The 20,458-nt window shown below is 38.7% G+C and overlaps 1 protein-coding gene across 3 annotated transcripts in view; it reads right to left on the bottom strand.

Moving 5' to 3' along the window:
• The window catches only part of TGFBR1 (transforming growth factor beta receptor 1), a 57,592-nt gene that overhangs the window by 15,046 nt on the left and 22,088 nt on the right, over window positions 1-20,458 (bottom strand). The window contains exons 2-6 of one of the 3 annotated variants that reach the window (XM_047066932.1): window positions 19,890-19,992; window positions 13,669-13,914; window positions 9,599-9,841; window positions 4,399-4,629; window positions 33-200 (exon numbers count right to left, since the gene is read on the bottom strand). In XM_047066932.1, coding sequence (XP_046922888.1) covers window positions 33-200; window positions 4,399-4,629; window positions 9,599-9,841; window positions 13,669-13,914; window positions 19,890-19,992 — 991 coding nt within the window. The remainder of the gene's footprint in view (window positions 1-32; window positions 201-4,398; window positions 4,630-9,598; window positions 9,842-13,668; window positions 13,915-19,889; window positions 19,993-20,458) is intronic. The other 2 variants (XM_047066916.1, XM_047066924.1) reach the window with 2 other exon arrangements.

Here is a 20,458-nt window from a genome sequence, read left to right as displayed (position 1 = left end):
AAAGCTTAAATAACAGAATTACTTGGAGTTACCTTGGGTACCAACAATCTCCATGTGAAGATGGGCAAGTCCACTTGCTGTGGACAAAGCGAGTTTTATCATTCCTTCCACGGTCACTGTGTATCTGTTCAAATAATCAAAAAGGGATCCATGCTCATGATAATCTGACACCAACCAGAGCTGAGTCCATGTACCGTTGTCTATAGAGTAGAACAACAATGCTTCAGATGGGTTGTAGAACATTTAAGATTTATCAATTCAAAAGTTACCACTTTTTACTCTTTTTACTCTTGAAATCCACAACTGTAACATATGATGATGGTACCGTAAGTGTGCATATTATTTCCTTCATGTTTTGTCTGTCTTATACTTTTATATACATATCTTTCAGATACTCTGAGTAAGCCCCCTAGTCTTGAGATAAGGCAAGGATAACTAATCCCATTTAAGAGATAAGGAGTCATAGTTCCAAAATGGTGACCTTGAACCTACACAGACAGTAACAGAGCGGGGACTCCTTAGTGGCTAGAAAAATGTCTGGTTCAGGTTAGGTGCTCAATGGTTGTTTCTGGAAGGAGCAGGGAAATGAGAGGAAGGAAGATGGGAAGTATCTGGAGCCTAGTGTGGCCACAGTAGGAATGGAATAGTACAGGACAAAACTGACTGTGAGCTTAAATGAAGAAATGCAAGCTTTATCACAGACTGTAACTTCAGTTCACAAAGAAGCCAGATAAGAGGATTATGAACCCAAGGTTTACAGATTACAAAAAAATATAAAAATTGTGGTATTTCCCACTGACACATGGGAAAGCAGAGACAGGAACTAAAACGTCCAGAGGATAAAAGCTAGGGCTGAACCCAGTTTTACATAAGGTGATTCTGAACCTTGACAACTAGTAATATGTATTCCAAAAAGGTTGCTTGTAAACTGATACATGGATTTGAAATGTGTTTTCCCATGGGAATCATGGTAAAGATTCTGGCTAGGCTTCCGGGCTAGGCTGGTCCACAAAAGCCTATTTAACCTAAAAGTAGCAAGAAAATCACATATTTCGTGAAATCACGCATTACGACAATACTAGGAGGTAGCACAATTCAGTAAAACATGCAGGCTTGGAGTCATTCTGACCTGGAGTGAAAGCCAGGGCCTCGTTGTTATGGATTATGTGACCTCAGATAAGTTTTGTAACCAATGAGCCTCTGTTTCTTCTTTTACACAGTTAAGAATACCTTACTTTTGCAAAAGTGTTAAAATTTAAAATATAAGATAATTAGTTAAGCAGTTAGTGTAACTCATGGCACACAAGAACTTAAAATAGGCAGTTTCCTGTTTCCTGAGACACTTGGGTGGCTCAATCAGTCGAGGGTCCGACTCTTGATTTCAGCTCAGGTCATGATCCTGGGGTCATGGGATCATACCCGGCGTCAGGCTCCATGCTGAGCATGGAGCCTGCCTAAGATTCTCTGTCTCCCTCTGCCCCTCTCCCCCACTTGTGCTCGCTCTCTCCCCCTAAAAAATGAAAAATTAAAAGAATTTTTGTAAATGTGATGTTTCCTACCCTACTGGTTGTAAAAAAAAAAAAAAACCCACACAACTGACATAAAACAGCATCTATATTTTGAAGGTTTTTACTTGAAGGAAAGCAACTCTGATTAGAAGAGAATAAGAAAGGTATTTTCAGAAGATTCTAGAGGGGATTTCTGGGTACTTTCCAAAAGAATTTAGATATTCATGACACTAGTTCTTTATAAACTGTTCTTCATAAACTGTACAAATGAATTCTATTCAAACTTACACGTTTTTCTTTCCTTTGACACAGATGCATCACTACCTTGATCTGCATACTTACTAATCAAGACTGAATTCTGAAAGGCTGACAAATAGGAACACAGGCAGATGGAAGAAAGGGAGGTTTTCTGAGGTAATTAGCAAGAAAGGCAGAAGAGGGAGAAGGAAGAGGCTGAGCAATATAAAGGATTGTCTCGGGTGGAATTAACTAACTCAGGGGGATAAGGATAAAGGAGAAGGGAATTGGGGTGGATGGACTAGGTTCTGGGCAAAGTCCATTAACCCCTGACAAAGAAAAGAGGAGAGGGCAGGGAAGATGCAGCAGGGGCAGCCAGTTCCCATGTTGACCACCAGAGGACAGCACAAGCTTGGCTGCGGCCTGAGCAAACGGGACGAGAAAGGCCAGGGCACAGAGCAAGGGCACCGTGTGCCAGTGTGTTTGCAGCTTGAAATACGCCTAAAACAGGTTGGGCCTGGGTGCGTTTAGAGCCCCAAAATACAGATTTGAAAGCAACCACCACAGCCAAGTTAGAAACTATGCATGTGGGTAAGTTCTTCAAAGGAGCAATTATTGTTCATAGACATAGAGCTCTCATAGGAATCAGTAGAAGGGTTTTAGAAAACAAAGACAACTACTAAGAAATAAGAAATGACAGAAAATCTAGTCACGGAACATTATTTTTAAAGTCCTTTTAAGGGTTGGAGAGGAAGCTAAATGACGTAAAAGGCAGAAGAAAATGAAAATGAAGGCCTTGGTCAAACAATGATCACTGCTTTTGTTTATCTGTTTTAAAGTTAAGTAATACGGAACTGGTAGTAACCACCGATAAATCACTGCCCACATCCATCACACCCATCACTACCCCTAAGTCACAAACAAGAGATTATCAAACATTATATGCCTCCTGATGTGATACATAGGAAGTATACAATATACAGGAAGGTATACAATATCACCAAGAAACCAATAAAATGTAATTAGATTCAGTCTCTAATTCTAACTACAAGGAGCAAGTTCTGAGATACTATGGAAACTCAATCAACAGAGTCCAGAATGAGCCAGACAGGACAAACAGTCCAGTTTCTTCAACAAATAAACTGCATGAAGAAAAAAACGATTAAGAGGGAACATAGCAATTTTAAGTTTAAGTTTTAAGCAATTTTAAATCTAAGATCATTATCAACCAAACGCATTGTGTGGACTAAAGTGACACAAAGTGACAAGTGCAATGTGTGAACTCAAGTTATTCGTAAAGTGAATGACCAATTATTTAAAAAAAAAAAAAAAAGACAACCGCAGAAATTTGAAAGTGACTAGATACCTGATGACATTTTAAAAAGTGACAATGGTCGTGTGGTCATGTTTCATTAAAGATTCCTTAATCTAAAGATGAAAATTAAAAATTTTTATAGAGAAAAGATCCATTATCATGTCTTTGGCTTCAAATAATTCAGACAGAGGCAGGAGGTGGAATCAGAGATCAAATGTGAGGAAATGAGCTAACAATCACTGTTGAAGCTAAGTGACAGGCATTCATTATACTCTACTCACTTCACTTTTCTATATACCGGAAAATTTCTATAACTGAAAACTAAAAACAAATCAAAACAACCCAAGTAATAAATGATTACTGCAAATAAGTTTGAAAATACAGAGAAGCAAAAGGAAAAATCATCAACACTTAATATTCTGAAGAAATACTGTTGAGGAAAACGGGAAGGGAGAGGATGAAAAAGAGGACTATGGTTCTGGTCAATCTAAACAAGAAAATGATAACATTTTTTTAAAAGTAGGAAAGCTGGGAAATACATCTGATTCTGGGTTGGGATGACAGGAGCTCTAACACAAGTCTCTGATGAAGCTACGGAAGCAGGAACAGTGGACACGACAGTAGTAACTGAAGCCAAGACAGTAGGCGAAGGACATTCTGAAGCCACTGCTTGCAGTCACACTCATTCTGACTCTCCACTGACGTGGCTTCTTTGCTTCCTGCGGCATCGGATCTGTGCCACAGGCAAGAAAGCATCCGAATGATCACCAATAGGCAAGGTGGTCTTGGACAAACTATTTCTCTATTTAACTGAGTTTATTTAAAAGTTTATTTTATTTATTTAAAAGGCTACTTAGCCCCTGGCAATTTAAAACACAAAATACACTGAGCAGTTATTTTCACTCTTCCTATAAATACGGTCATTAGTATAGATCAGAATGCCCTAACAGTCATGAGGAAATTTAAAGGAAACAGATCTCTGGGCTCTATCCTATCTCAATTTTGAGCAACCAGAGTTTATAAAATTTTTTCTATGTTATGACTATACTCAATAACTAACTGCCTAGAAAAAAAGAACATCGCTTTTAAAAAATATACATTGCTCTTTATATTTTATAAAAACAATTAGAGATTTAGAAACATGTAGTCAAGAGTCAAGAAAATCTTTAAGAAGTTCCAGTTTCTAAAGGCTTCTAATATATTCTATTTGACTTAACGGGTCTAATCTGTATGGCAAACATTGATTTCTCACCAAATCTGACAATGTTTAGTAGCCATATTTGTGGAAAGGCTCAAGTAGATTTCATTCTACTCAAAGGAGAAGGAACTGTTACTGACCTTTATTGTCTGCCGCTATAAATCCCAAGATGTTTTCATGGCGTAACATTACGGTCTGATAAATCTCGGCCTCACGGAACCACGAGCGTTCTTCTCTAGAGGAGAATATTTTGACAGCAACTTCTTCTCCTCGCCATTTTCCCCGCCAAACTTCTCCAAATCGACCTTTGCCAATACTTTCTTGTAACACAATAGTTCTTGCAATTGTTCTCTGAACGAGCAATGGTAAACCTAAAGATAAGCATAGGCATTAAAGAGTGACTCAGGAACAGAATAACTCTTACAGCTCTATCTTTAAGGAGCTTACAGTCTCACTGGGAGACACAGACTTTATTTACAAAAACAATTCATATTTAAAATGAAAATAATAAATATAAGAATCTAGAAACTCCTGCCTAGAGGGTCCAGGTAGACTTTGTACACTAAATTGAATTTTGACTGTCTTTTACAGAAGGGATAGGACCAAAGGATAAGAGGAGCTAAGAATTTAGGTAGGAGGAATATTCAAGCAGAGGTAGAAGAGGAAAATGAATGGATGTTTACAGAACCAGCTTGGACACACAGACGGGGATGGACATGGTAAAGCAATGGAAGAGAAGGGAAGCTGTCCACAAGAGTATGATGAGTACTGAATGTTGAGCCCAAGACGACCAATGAGAGCTGTGGATAAAACAGGAACTATTAAAAATTTCTGAAAAGGGCCCATGAGGGGAATGAGGAGAAGTAATTTAAAGATCTTATCTTAGAAGGATAAATGTAGTAATGGTTTTATTGACGGGAGAAGAAAAGTATGTGAACACAAGAAACATAAAATCAGTATGTACAATCCATACTGGTTTTTTTTTTTTAACGTTTATTTATTTTTGAGACAGAGAGAGACAGAGCATGAACGGGGGAGTGTCAGAGAGAGAGGGAGACACAGAATCTGAAATAGGCTCCAGGCTCTGAGCAGTCAGCACAGAGCTCGATGCGGGGCTCGAACTCACGGACCGCGAGATCATGACCTGAGCCGAAGTCAGACGCCTAACTGACTGAGCCACCCAGGCGCCCCAATCCATACTGGTTTTAATAAATCAGTAAAAATTATCACAGGAATCATTTCAAGACAAGCAACTTACTTGCTAGGAACTGGCTGCCTAGGCAACATTAGTATCTTAAAGAACGATGCCAAGTAACTTATAACTTGGTGATGGGACATTGGCATTATTTCACCATCTGAACATGCCCTACTCTAAAATATGTATTTTTAAAATATTGCCACACTCACTCATCTACAGAAAAGGATTTATCACTATCTACAACATTTAAGTAACACTGTATTTGAAACTATTCCAATTCACTTAATATCACATCCCCTATGGACTAAGGAAATGTCATCTTAAATTATACTGACCCTAACAGTAAAAATACCAGTATAAACTATGTTCTACACTGTATTTTATTTATATGACCTATACACGTAAATTTATGTAATTTATAATCTATATTCAGAATTGCTTGGTAGACCAAATTAATCCAATGATAGTTAATGAAAATATGTGCTCTCTTGGTTTCCTAGTATAAAATGCTTATTAATCAGAACATTAAGTTTTTGCTTTAAAGTGACCAGAAAGTTTTTCCTCTTTTCATCTAGAAGTTTCTCAAATGGGTCCTTTTCTCTCCTTGCTCTTTATCCTCCCCACCTATTGCAAAGTAGTTAGCAGTCTAATTATAAGCAATTGTTTTTGTTGATAAGGAGGCTGCTAGCTAAAAATAGATCTGTGAAAATTTCTTATTTAAATCAAGGAGCTCTTTAAATATTATGAATAATCAATTCTTAGTTATGTTATTTAGTATAGATACTAATTCACAAGATTTTCTTAAAGCCTTTGAATGGGGTCACACGTCTAAAGATATAAAGTATACTTAAGAGTTAACTTCATGAAGCCACTCTGGGAGTTAGAAAGGCAAGGATAGGCACCTGGGTGGCTTAGTTGGTTAAATGGCAGGCTTGTGATTTCGGCTCAGGTCGTGATCTCACAGTTGTGGGACTGAGTCCCGCATCAGGCTCTGCACTGAGCTTGGAGCCTGCTTGCAATGCTCTCTTTTCCTCTCTGCCCCTCACCTACTCTCTCTCTCTCTCTCAAAACAGACAAATAAACTTTAAAAAAAAAAAAAAAAGGCAAGGAGAAAAGAGAAAGGGGAACTGCAAATGGGAAGGATGAAAACGTCTAACACATTCAGGCCTCATGTAAACGATACAGTCAAGAAAGGGGAAAGTTTTTGTCTCCCCATCATCACTGCATTCTAGATCCCAAACTAAAATTCAAAACCAAATCTAGATCTGTCATATTATCTATATTTAGTTACCACAACCCGTATGAATAAGTGAGCATTTTTAAAAAGTAATAATTTTCTTCTAAAGAGAAAAAGAAACAGGCCTAACTCAAATCTCTATGTTATCTGCTTTCCTCTTCTGTATCCTTAGAAATGCTTGTGAGAAACGTCAATATGCAGACAGGGTCCAAGCAGCTTCACATGCAGCAAACGAGAAAAACGAGACCGGAACAACCATGTACATTCTAAGAGACCATAAGCATGAACAAGACATAATGAACAGTGGCCTAAGAGACTTAGTCTCTTCCCCAAACTGGCACACATGCACATGCTCACACATAGTTTACAATCTAATGACAGCTTAAATAAGGGCCCACATACAGCCTGTGATTCAGATGAACGCAACAGGGATCAGGCTAGCTTCAGGGGTAGAGCTGCCCACGGTTTCCAAGTTAAAGACACAGTTTTTGAGAAACAGAGATCAGGCCTTTCCTCCATTATGGTCATGGTACTGAATAATGAACATATGAATTCATAACATGAAATGATTAGTTTCATCTTTTCTCAGTGAGTGAAAGGGCTAAAAAGGCTTTTATGTAAAGGCATTTTACTCACAGTCACGAGTCCCATGCATGAGACTAAGGCTTTATAATGAATAGAAGGTAAACGAGTGGCATTTTCTGCTATCATTCTACATAAGATAGCTTCTGTCTCAATAAATTTGGAGGCTATTCAGCACATAATGAACTATGACAGGGAAAGGAGGCCTTCAACTAAGTTTTTTTTTGTAATGCAGCAAATTATACTGCATGTCAGATTCTTCTTCCAAATACCTTTCCAATAAGAGTAACACCTGTCATTTGGACCTAACTACAATTTATCAGAACATCTTGTCTCATTTGAACCTCACAACAATCCAATGACGTGCAGAGGGCAGGGTTCATTACTTTCATTTTAAAGATAAAATAACTTGGGCATGAGACATCAGCTAACTGCCCAAAGCCACAGGGCTAGCAAACAGTGTAGACCAGTTTTTGCAGGGTGGAGCATAAAAGGAGAGAAAGAAAGTTTCAGACAGCAGAGTTGTAGTTCCCGATGTATCTAGAAATACAGATAAAATGGAAAAAGAAGAATTTCATTCTTTACTTCATGTCTGTATCTTAAAAGGTTAATAAATGTATTCTTATTCAGAAATCAGCTGCCATGCAGACAGCAACTTCTTCTAATGCTTTAGGTGGGCTTATTCCCCTTGAGGCCTGATACATTACGGCTATGCAGGAAGTATGGCAATAAGGAATGAATTCCAAATGATTTGTAGCCACTCTGATTTTCTGTGACTTTGGTCTTTGCTTATCATAGTTTTTTGGCCTAGGGTGACTTCTAGAATGAGCCAGATGTTCCTTGGGAACCCTCTGGACTATACTCAGAATCAGTGGAAAACCCCAGAGAAGCCTTAAAACAAGCTCTCTCCATTCCTCTTAGCACTCCGGCCCAAAGACTATCACACTTCAGTACCAAGGCTGCTCTATCTCAGTCCAACCTCTCACTGCCCCCCTGCTCACAACGATCTCAGAGGTCCCTACAGGCTGCCTTGAGAGACCTGAGTCGCAGCACAAGCCTGTGTGTGTACTAGTGTCATGGACACAAGTCACTTACTGAATATATATGGCCAAAGTCCATGGAAGACTTCAGGCCAAGAAGCCGGTTTCCTCGCGCTTAAATGAATAAACAGATACGCGTATAAATCTATATTCATTTCCTTAAAATAAACAGACATTTGTCACAGTGTGAAATTTCGTTGGTATCAGATGAGATTTCATGCTTCAGTCCTATTCCTACTCCAATCACAACTTCTGCTTTAATGTTCCTTTAGTTACTTGATTATAAAATTAGTGAATTTTCATCATATATATTTTCAAATCTTAATTTTATCCATGAATCCAGGCTTTATCTGAAGTTGATTTATACTTTTCAAAAGACAGTGTTTCTCAGTATCTGCTCCAAATTTGTGATGAGGACATAGAAGCCCAAAAGAAGAAATACGGTTTAACCAAGGTCAAAGAGCCAACCAACGACAAAACTTGCACCAGAATCTTGATCTCTTGATTCCTAGCCCAGTGTCAAATTATACTATTATAGAGGACAGGGGTCTTCCTCTCTCAGTGTCTTTTCAAGCTCATGCAACTGAAAAAATAAATCCCTTTCAGTTTAAACATGAAGTACTGCCATACCAAAATCCACTTCAAGAGATGATTCTGGCAATTAGCCAGTCTACTTCTGAAACCACAAGAATCAGCAAATGGAACTGAGAAAAGCAAACATCACAGAGGTCATGGATCCATAAAGCTATATTAAATAACAAGGTGGTTAGACATTTTTCTAAAGTGAGAAAACCATTCGTTTAACAAAAAAACTAGGTCTGAGCTAAGGACAGCAATTTCATATGTTAAAAAAGCAAATAACCTTAAAAATTCCAAAAGCATTTTCTGCCATGTTTGCTTTCAAACATCAAAATAAAGCTGGTAAACAATCCTGAATAGAGTAGGTAGCTACAGATCATTTGAACATCTATGAACTTCAGCCTCACTCCTAAGAAATTAATTGTCCTTATTCTTTCTATCTCATGGGAGTCATAAGAAGGTGAGAAAGCTCTGAAATTTATACAAACATGAAGATGACTTACAAACTTACTTCAACATTAAAAGTACATTCTAATTCATCTACGATGAATTAGCCGCAGACCTTAACTGGCCTTAAAGCTGGAATTAGTATTTACACTATCTTAAGTTTTAAACACAATACGCCAATTGGCTTAGCCAACTAATAAATAATACAGTTAATCTTTAAAAGACTTCTTAGGAAAAAGGAAAAACAAGTACGTTACCTGATCCAGAACCCGATGTTGTCATATCATAAATTAAATCTTTCAACGTAGTGCCCTCTGAAATAAAAGGACGATCTAAGGAAGGATCCTCTTCGTTTGGCACTCGATGGTGAATGACAGTACGATTATGGCAGATATAAACCATTAACATGAGTGAGATGCAGACGAAGCAGACTGGTCCAGCAATGACAGCTGCCAATTCGACGGGACCAAGGCCAGATGATGGCTTTCCTGAAAAAGGGCCTCAAATGAAATAAACATCAACAATAGCAAAAACACTGAAGGTGGCATCCACAATTTCCTAATCCTCCCCATTTCATGCACTTGGCCACTACTCCCATTAGTCAGAGAGCCTCATTCCAGCAGCTCATAGGGCTCAAACCCAGAACAAATAAATCATTTAGTCTTCTCCCATTGGCCCCCCTTTCGTGATCATCAGGTCAGACAACATCCACTTACTCTTCTGCTCTTCAGCCTCGTCTAAATAAAGCCAGTGACCACCAACATTCCAGGACATCCACACTATCACTCTCAGGTCACTAATAAAAGAACCAATGATCTGGGGCACCTGGGTGGCTCAGTGACTTAAGCATCTGACTCTTGATTTCGGCTCAGGTCACGATCTCATAGTTCGTGGGATTGAGCCCCACACCACACTCTGTGCTGACGGCCTGCTTGGGATTTTCTTCCTCCCTTTCTCTCTGCCTCTCCTCCTCCTCCTCCTCTCTCTCTCTCAAAAATAAGTAAATAAACAAATTAAAAAAAAATAATCTGGAAAAACTCTCATTAATGTCTTAAAAGTCCTTTTTTTAAATCAAGTTTTTAAATTTTAATTCCAGTATAGTTAACATACAGTGTTATATTAATTTCGGGTACATAGTACAGTGATTAAACAATTTTATACATTACTCGGTGCTCATCATAAGTGTTAAGTCTTTTTTTTTTTAAAGAAGTTTGGCTTGCCTTCTTATTCCAAGGCCAATAATATATACAAATGGCATGCAAAAAAAAAAAAAAAGTATAAATATAGATGAGCAAAAGTAAAATGAAAAAAAATTTTCTTTAGCCTTACTAGCCCCAAACAATTCACATTTTAGTATATGTCTGTGTATATATATCTATCTCTATCCATTTTTGTAAGTTTTTATTTACTTAATCTCTACACCCCACATGGGGCTCGAACTCAGGACCCTGAGACCAAGAGTCATATGCTCTTCCAACTGAGCCAGCCAGACACCCTTCCATCCATTTTTTTAAATGTAAAATATATCTTTTGCTTTGTTAATAGAGTTTACATGTATATACTTCCTAGTCTATGTTAACCACTTGTACTTTTTTTAATTTTTATTTTTTAAAGTTTATTGGAGTGTGCCCATGCTCTCATAAGTGGGAGAGGGGCAAAGAGAAAAAGAGAAAAAGAGAGAAAGAGAGAGAGAGAGAGAGAGAGAGAGAGAGAGAGAGAGAATCTCAAGCAGGCTGGGCACTGTCTGCTCAGAGCCCAACATGGGGCTTGATCTCACTAACCAAGAGATCATGACTTGAGCCAAAATCAAGAGTCAGACATTTACCACTTGGACTTTTATTTCAAGATCATTTATATTCTTATAATCTCTTAATAACTAACATTTTGCATTATTTCAGAAACACATTAATTACATTGGCATTAATCCTGAGCCTTGCTGGTTCACTGCTCAGAACCATTTCTTTCATATCACAACTTTCCCATTCTTGAGATCTTTACTTGGATTGATTTCTTATGATAGAATCCTAATTCTTATAATTTCTTTTAAGAAGAGTACATGGGTTCTCATACACTGAATACTTATTATCTAAAAATGGCTGTTGTTTTTATACATAGAAAATCTTGGCAGACCTAAGGAATTTTAGGTAACAATTAATATATGATGTTCCATTAACTTCTGATATTTAAAAAAGCAGAAAATCTGAACTTTTTCTTCTTTTTAGAGGTAATCAGTGTTCACTTGTGCCGAATGCATAAGCAATTTTTTTCTTCATTCTTGAAACTGACATTTTATTATATGTATTTCATTACGTATTTTTTCATTAATTTTGTTTAACATTCTTCTCTTCTGTCTGCTCATTTGTCATTTTCTGGAATTTTTGTAGTAAGTGTATTGGATCACCTAGATTTATCCTCTATAGCTCTTAATTTGCTCACCTTCTTTTCTCCCTGAATTATAACACAATTTCTCAAGCTTATCTTGCCTTAAGCTTGTATCACACTTAACTATAAAATATTAGTATCCAGTCTGCTATTCACTCTCAATACTGCATTTTTAAAAATAATTCATCAGTTGAGCTTTTCATCTAAAAGTGATCTTTAGGGGCGCCTGGGTGGCTCAATCAGTTAAACGTCTGACTTCGGCTCAGGCCATGATCTTACGGTTTGTGAATTCCAGCCCCGCATCAGGCTCTGTGCTAACAGCTCAGAGCCTGGAGCCTGCTTTGGATTCTATGTCTCCCTCTCTTTCTGCCCCTCCCCTGCTCTCTCTTTGTCAAAAATAAACAAACATTAATAAATAAATAAATAAATAAATAAATAAATAAATAAATAAATAAATAAAATAAAAATGATCTTTAACTGAAAATGGACTTTAGACTGTCTGGGAGTTCTTCCCTATCATGAGGTAAGTCTTTTTCATAGGATTGATTCACCCAGTTCAGTTCACTTCTGAACCACTGAATCTTTTCATTTGGTAAAAATTTTTTTTTATTGTTATTTTTATTTTTTTGCTGTTTGCTTATCAGAGACCTGGGAATGAGGGATTTATGTATGTTGAGCATTAGAAATGAAGTGAGTTCTTCACAAGGCTTTATGAGTCTTCATTTAGATATTTCAAGCCAAATGGAAATGGGAAATTGTGGAATTATAATTTTTCTTTGTCATTTTAGAATTGCAGATGCCTAAACAGAAGTCAGAAAAATCAGTCTGATAGAAACTTGCCATGGGGAGCTTCCCCACCATGCTGAAAGGTCTGGTTTTACTTTGCTGTTATCACTTGAATGAAGTGCAGGACTGCCTCGCTCTGTAACCTGTGGGGCTGGCCCTTTTCTGCTGGGCCACAGCAGTGCTTCCTACTCTAATTAGCACGATGCCTGGACCAACTCGGAGTGGAGAGGGAGCACTGTGGTTGCCTCCGTGACCAATGAAAGCAGGTGCTTCCTAAAGAAGGATGGGGCATTTCCTCCTGTAACCTCCTCACCCGAGTGCCTCAGTGTAAGGTTAGGTGGGATTCTGTAAGAGGTGCTTTCATGTACTTCTCTTCATCTGGGTAGTCAATTCTTCACTAGTCTGATGCTATCTGCACTATAAATTATAGAAGTTTCTCACAAATATAGGCATGAGGCTGGTATTCTTCCATTAATTCTGCTAGCATGAATACAGGTTTCCCCCACTTTTATACTGAATATTCTATATTGCCACTGTAGAAATTCAGGATTTGAGGAAAGTGATGGAAGGAGTTAAATACATGTGCTCAGGCTAACATCTTAAACCAGAACCTGAACATTAATCTAATTCTAAGAATTTATGAAGCCTTCAAATTCCTGGCTCGGCCAGAACACTGTTAAATGTAAACTATGGTGAAGGACCAAAAGCCCCGAAATCATATTTAATGATTTGTATATAAAGATCATAAAGCAAAGTTAAATTACAAAATGAAGGCATCTGGACTGTTTAGTGCTGCACTCAATTCCTGCCCATTACTGACTGCTTTAAAAGGCTGGGGCATCATACAAGGAAGAGAAGGCCACTCTGAGGACAAAGCAGGGACACTCTGAGGATGTACTGCTGCAGCAGCCCTGTCAGAATCCGCCTTGAAGAGGATGGCCTTTTAGGCATAACAGACCTCAGAGAAAGTCTATTATTGGAACCATGTTCTCCAACAACACACACCCAGCAGGCAGGAGGATCTTGGCTACTCCTATAACTCTACAACTATGGACAAGTTCCTTCTTGCCTCTCCACAGAGCAAGGTTTTAGTTCTAAAACCTGGGTCAGAATCAGCTTTTCTTGCAGTATTAGAGAAAAGTCTTACACAACCACTTACCAACAGTCGGGAGTTCTATTTTATTGCAGTGGTCCTGATTGCAGCAATACGTTGTAGTGACAGAGCCAGTTTTTGAAGACGGTGCACACACAAACGGCCTGTCTCGGGGAATTAGGTCAATTTCAGCTATACACATGCTATTGTGTATAACTTTGTCTGTGGTCTCTGTGACAGAGACAAAGCAGAGCCCATCTGTCACACAAGTAAAATTGTCTTTTGTACAAAGGTGGCAGAAACACTGTAATGCTGGGAAAAGAGAAGATTCTATTAGAAAAAATTCTCAAGGTTCACAATATGAAGTTATCCCATATTCACTAAAATAATACATTCCTGACCCTATTATAATACAATTTCTTTGCACTGTTCAAAAAATAAAATGCTTATTTCTCTCAGAAGTTCCAAATTCTGTTGAGAAGCACACATACATAGGAGTCAAACGTGATAAAATCGGGACCGAGGTTTTTTTCTAAAACTTTTTGGTTTACAAGTACAGAAAAATTCTTACAAGTAATTTCATCAAGGTAAGGCTCTCCCATTTGAAACACAGTACATGTAAATTTCTAATGGTTATTCTTATCAGCCCAAAGCTATGTATTCACATATTCCCCCACCTGGAAGCAATATGTGAAAATACAACTACCTACTTCACTAGAGGTTGGAAATGTCATTTGGGTGGATTTATGGTAATGGAGTAATGGAAATAGATTTGTATTTCTCTTTCCTCTTGTGCAAACCCTGAGAAAGGCATGTATCTTCTAGCTAGGATTAGGGTGCTTGCTCAGTAAGCCAAGGAGACTGCACCAGTTAAGGCAATCATAGACTGGAGAAACACTAGCAACATGCCCAGTTGTATCTTTTGATCTTTATGGCTTAACTGGAGAAGTGACTCCTTCAGGGAAGTCTTCCCGTAATTACCAACACCTTCCCCTACAAACAGACACAGACCTTCCACCATGGTCTCCAATGAGGTTAAGTGCTTCCCAAAGCACACGTTAACAGGATTGCTATATTTTTTCTCTCCCCTATGAAACTATAAGCATATTGCAGGCAAAGATCCATATTAATCATTTCTGTAAATCCATGTCTAGCAGGCCTGTTACATACCACCATTCAAAAAACTTTTGTTAGGTGCGCGTGGGTGGCTCAGTCGGTTAAGCGTCCGACTTTGGCTCAGGTCATGATCTCGCAGTTTGTGAGTTCGAGCCCTGCATTGGGCTCTGTGCTGACAGCTTGGAGCCTGGAGCCTGCTTCAGATTCTGTGTCTCCTTCTCTCTCTGCCCCTCCCCTGTGGGCACTATGTCCCTCTCTCTCTCTCTCTCAAAAATAAACATTAAAAAAATAAAAAAAAAAAACAACACTTCTGTTAAATGAATGATAGAATGGGCACTTAGATTTCACTACAAACTCATGAAACTGCAAAACACAGTTATGTCCTTAGGTCCAAACAAACTTCCCAATTACTCGTTGGAGAGGAAAACGTTACAGTCCAGATATGTAGTACACAGAATGGCTACCTATGATGAGACCAAGGAGGTCCACAGAAACAGCATATCTAAAAAAAGAATAGCTAGACAGGCAGGCCAGAAGAAAGCTAACTCTCTGAACAGCTTACTGTGCAGGAAAGGAGAACTCAACAGGCTTGTGATGCTCAAATGTTGCATATTCCCAAGAAAGGCCTGTTTAGGACTGGCCCTTGGCTAGTCCCTGGGCAATAAGCTCTGAGCCCTTGGCACATTCTCCCTGATACAAACACTGCAAACCTGTGTGACTGAGACCCAATAAAAACTCTGGACACCAAGGCTCCACTGAGCTTGCCAAGCTGCAACACTCTGCACGTGCTGTCACAGTGATGCTGAGCTATGGAGTGAGTGCACCTGTGCCACTGCACTGGGCCAGCACACCTGGAAGCTGGCACCTGGTTGCTCCTGGGATTTGCCCCATGTGCCTTTTCCTTTTGAGGATTTTAATATGTATCTTTTCCACTGTAATAAGCCATAACCATGAGTACAACTGCTTTTCTGAGTCCTGTTGGTCCTAGCAAATCACTGGGCCTAAGGGTGGTCTTGGGGACCTCAACTCACTTGCTAAAACCAAACTCAGGAATGTCAGGATTGCCTCAAGCAAGTGCTTCTTGGTTGCTGGCTTAACTAATATACTTACTACCTTTACAGACCAGCAATGTTTTACCTTAGTCGTCATAAAAAAAAAAAAAAATTGTTCTTTCTTCTTCTTAAATAGTTCAGCTATTTGAATTAACTCCTCCCAAACACAAGAAGAACTCAAAAAGAGTATTAAAAAAGACACAGTCATAGTCCATAGTCTAATACTTAAAGATTATTAAAAGAGACAGTTATTCACAGTGATTATAGGTTCCCCCGGTATAATTTCCTAAGGAGGGATTCTGACTAAAAAATCCATGGACTGGTTTCAGGGATACATGAATGCCATGAAACTGCAGGTCAAATATATGGCTTTCAAGGTTTGTTGCTTTCAGCAGAATCACAAAGGAGTCTGTCACCCACAAAAGATCACAACCACCACCATAGAAGACTGTCATCATTCTCTCCTGAATCCTCTGTACTCATGGTTAGTCAATCGACCAATACTGTCTAACCATTAGTTTTATCAGTTACTCTACCAAAAGCTTAGTGTACCAAGACTAACTTATGGTTCCAGCACCTGAAGAGCTCCAAGGCCTACAGAAGGCGAACGCTACGATACAGTGTGTAATTGCTATGTATAAAAAATACTGCCATGAATACTCTCTCAATTCTAAGATCTTCATCTTCTCTCTTAGCATATATGAAATGAGACCTACACGCTTGGCCTAACAAGACTTTTACTTTTGGATTCCAACTTACAGCTCCCTTTGCAAATGCCATCTAAGGCCACACATTTCCCACCATCATGTCTTTCATGGCCATGGTCTTCACACATACATACTATCTTTCTGCTTCATTTAAACCCACCTCTCATCCTTTAAGACCCTATTCAAACAAGATCTTTTCCATGATATGCTCTAAACTCTTCCCCACCCTTAAGATAACTGGGTGGGTCCTTATGATACGTTTCCTAGTCTTCTTTGTGGACCTTTAAGACTTGTCAGATCGAACAAATCACTCTATTTATAGTTTGCTGTTAAAGGGTCTCTCATTACATTAAGAAGGGCCAAGTTTTTTAAAATTTGTTTTCCCACCGTTTAATCCTGGACTCTTAGATGGTGATCACAAAAATACATGCTGACGCAGTATTTCCCAAACCAGAGGTCCCAAGTATGTTGGGAGAAAAAGGGGAGTCTACAAATTGTGTACAAAACAATTTTTAATGCTTTCATTTAAAAGATAATCTAGGGGCGCCTGGGTGGCTCAGTCGGTTGAGCGTCTGACTCTGGCTCAGGTCATGATCTCGCGGTCCGTGAGTTCGAGCCCCGCGTCGGGCTCTGTGCTGACAGCTCAGAGCCTGGAGCCTGCTTCCGATTCTGTGTCTCCCTCTCTCTGACCCTCCCCTGTTCATGCTCTGTTTCTCTCCATCTCAAAAATAAATAAACGTTAAAAAAAATAAAAAATAAATAAAAATAAAATAAAAGATAATCTAAAATGAATGATAAAAATTCTGGATCATAAGTAACCACAATCTAAACAAGTACTGTCAGTAGGCTGTCTTTCACTGATACTTCTTTGGTTGTATTAAGATCTCCCTCAGGTTAGGGGCGCCTGGGTGGCGCAGTCGGTTAAGCGTCCGACTTCAGCCAGGTCACGATCTCGCGGTCCGTGAGTTCGAGCCCCGCGTCGGGCTCTGGGCTGATGGCTCAGAGCCTGGAGCCTGTTTCCGATTCTGTGTCTCCCTCTCTCTCTGCCCCTCCCCCGTTCATGCTCTGTCTCTCTCTGTCCCAAAAATAAATAAACGTTGAAAAAAAAAAAATTTTAAAAGATCTCCCTCAGGCCAAACGTTTCTCATGGCACACTGTGCAAGGAAAGGTCTCATTGTAACTGTAACCAACAGTGGAAAATACTGTACAGGAAACTAGAATCATCAAAGCATATGACAATACAGGCATCGTCAAAAGCCAACAAACAGTCTAACAGCTAATACCATATATATATGCTGCAAGTATTACACGGGTCCTATCTTTGTAGTACAATTGCAAAAGTTCATTAGAAATAAGTGTGGATGGAAGTACCCAATGACATTTTTCCATTCTCACTTCCAGCATGAGCTGGTATAGAGAACCATTTAATAAAGACTTCAGTAATGTCATCATGTTAACCTCATCTCCGAGTGAACACCACAGCTGACATCTCATTAAAACCGGTATTTAAGGAATGTTTGCTGGCAAGTGTTTTGGTCAGACATGAGGTCTGATTATCCCGAACTTAAAAACAAAGCCTTAAAGTCATTAATAGTACCTTGCACAACATTACTTACAGAGAATGGATACTTGCAGCTTTTAGTATCACTCAAGTGAAAATAGAGAAACAGATTTAAAATGGCATGAGACCTGAGGCTATTTTTTTCTATTGTGAAACCTAAACATCACCTGTCTCACCGAATAACTATTAACTTGAAATCTGTTAGTTTCATAGTTGTCTTTGTATTTAATTTGCAGTCTTGGTTTATAGTTATAAATGAGCCAAAAACAATAAAAAATTTTTTATCTAGTTTCACAGCTATACAATTTAAGTAACATGAAAAATACATTCTGCATGTTTCCTTTTAAAGGGGTTACTACTTATGGCAAGTTTGAGAAAATTAGGGCTAAAGGGCTTCTCTGAACAAGTGTCTTTCAACAAGAATAGGTCACTGGACAAATATAAACTTCACTTAACATAAAGCTTAACCAGATTAGGGTTTATTTCTTGAGAGAATTTTAAAATTCTATTTTACTACTCTAAATCAGAGTTGAGACTGAATACAAGATTGCTGTTAAACATATATGATGTTTAGAGTTGACATATATGATGACAGTTCAGAGAAAAAATAAAACAAGAATTTAAAAATTTCCATCAATTCATGAGCTTTAATTCTCATTTTTTAAATTCAAATTTATTTTATGAATAGATAGATCTGACCCCTAGCTACCTCTCTTTATTAATTAGGCTGTTGTTAATTTTTAAATGCACATACAGGGCAAAATTTCTATCTAAAAAAGGTGCACAATGATGTCTTCTTCCCACTCCAGAGCCCAGGTTTCACACCCTCCTCTGCAGCATCCTTTAACACCAGCCCACCAACTCGACTCTTTCATTCTGCAACTTCTTCACTGAGCATATCTATCTATCTGCCAGGTACTGCGCAGGCTGCGGGGTGTAGGGATGAATAAGACAAGTATCTGGACTGCAGGAGCTCAGCAGGGTGGATTAAATGGAGCACTAAAATCCAGGGTCCGGAGGACAATGATCAAAGCGCTTCAACTCTGCCAAGGTAGAAGGGATATCAAGAAAAGCTTCACAGGCCATCTGAGTCAGAACTTGGAGCATATGTAAATCTGCTAGATAGCTGAAGGTGAGAAAGTTGTCCTGACAGCTTTTTGTCCTGAGGTTTTTTCTCCTCAGTGGCAGGATTTTATCCTTGGTGGCTAGCATCCCAAATGTTAATGAGACCATCAGATTTCAATAACTATTCAAGATATTAACCATAATGGTTTCATTTCATCAGCAAAATGAACATAATCCCTTCCTGACCTATTTCATCATCTCAACGAGATCGTCAAATGAGATACTGTACAATAGCACATCTTGAAACTACTAATATAAATCATATGTGACCACACAGAATTATCACATATAATAAATGGCGTTCCACACACAGTTTTTATTTGTAGGCCACCAAAGAAACGCGTCTTCCCCAAAGTAGTACGTAAAGTTCCACTGTACAGTCCTAGACAGGGCCGCAGGAAACCTTGAAGACTGTCTCATTCTAATTCAGTTCCGTCATTTTATTAATGCAGAAACTAAAACTGAGGAGTACCAAAATAATTTATAACAACATCCTACCCATGTTACAGGTGGATGTGAATTCCCACTACATTTTCATCACAAACATGTGATGGTATTGGTATCTGTAAGTTTCTGAGTTAGTATCCAGATGTTAAATAACTCAAATCTTTCAAGACTCCCCAGTGGTTCAATAGGACAGCTTCTTGTTTGGACCCCTAGAGTTGGGCTTTTCTGCCTGACAGCAAAGATACGAATCAAACTCCCTGTTCAGTACCTTTCTCCTACCTTGGTCACCTTTTGCTTCCAGGCCCCAATATCTACCAGCAGCTACAGCTTCCTCCATTCTATGATGCACATTTTCCCACACTCTCACTTCTGAAATCTGCATCTGCATTACAATCAAGGTAAAAAGAAAACTTCAGCCTCTGGACAGAAAGGTAAGACACGATATTGCTACTGCAACCGAACCATGTACAAACTTGGCTATGTATAGAAGGAATTACTGATTTAATTATCACTTTAATTATTTGCATTGGTATCTCTCCTGCAAATAAAATTTAGCTTAACCTTATTCCCCATTAAGGTCTTCAGGCAGATTTCACTACGATTCAGCACTGCAATGAAAAGCCACTGCGTTCACAGAAAACTGTCAATCCCATGCCAGGAAATACAATTACTAGCAATAGAAATTTCCAAAGACTGCAAAATAAATCACAGAATTTTCAAAATTAGAAGATGTTGGTGTGATGTGAAGGACTGTCAGAAACCAAACATCTAGCTGTCAAAGAAAGTGACAACAGTAAAGAGAGACAGCGGGACTCCTGGGGTTATCAATTTCACTGATAGTGATAAAT

Source organism: Lynx rufus, unplaced genomic scaffold (genome assembly GCF_022079265.1).
Source record: "Lynx rufus isolate CCGP_SWC_20201006 ecotype Redwood Valley unplaced genomic scaffold, mLynRuf1.p SCAF_10, whole genome shotgun sequence".
NCBI lineage: Eukaryota > Metazoa > Chordata > Mammalia > Carnivora > Felidae > Lynx > Lynx rufus.
The sequence above is the reverse complement of the archived record's forward strand: the minus strand, read 5'-3'. Positions and strand labels throughout refer to the sequence as shown.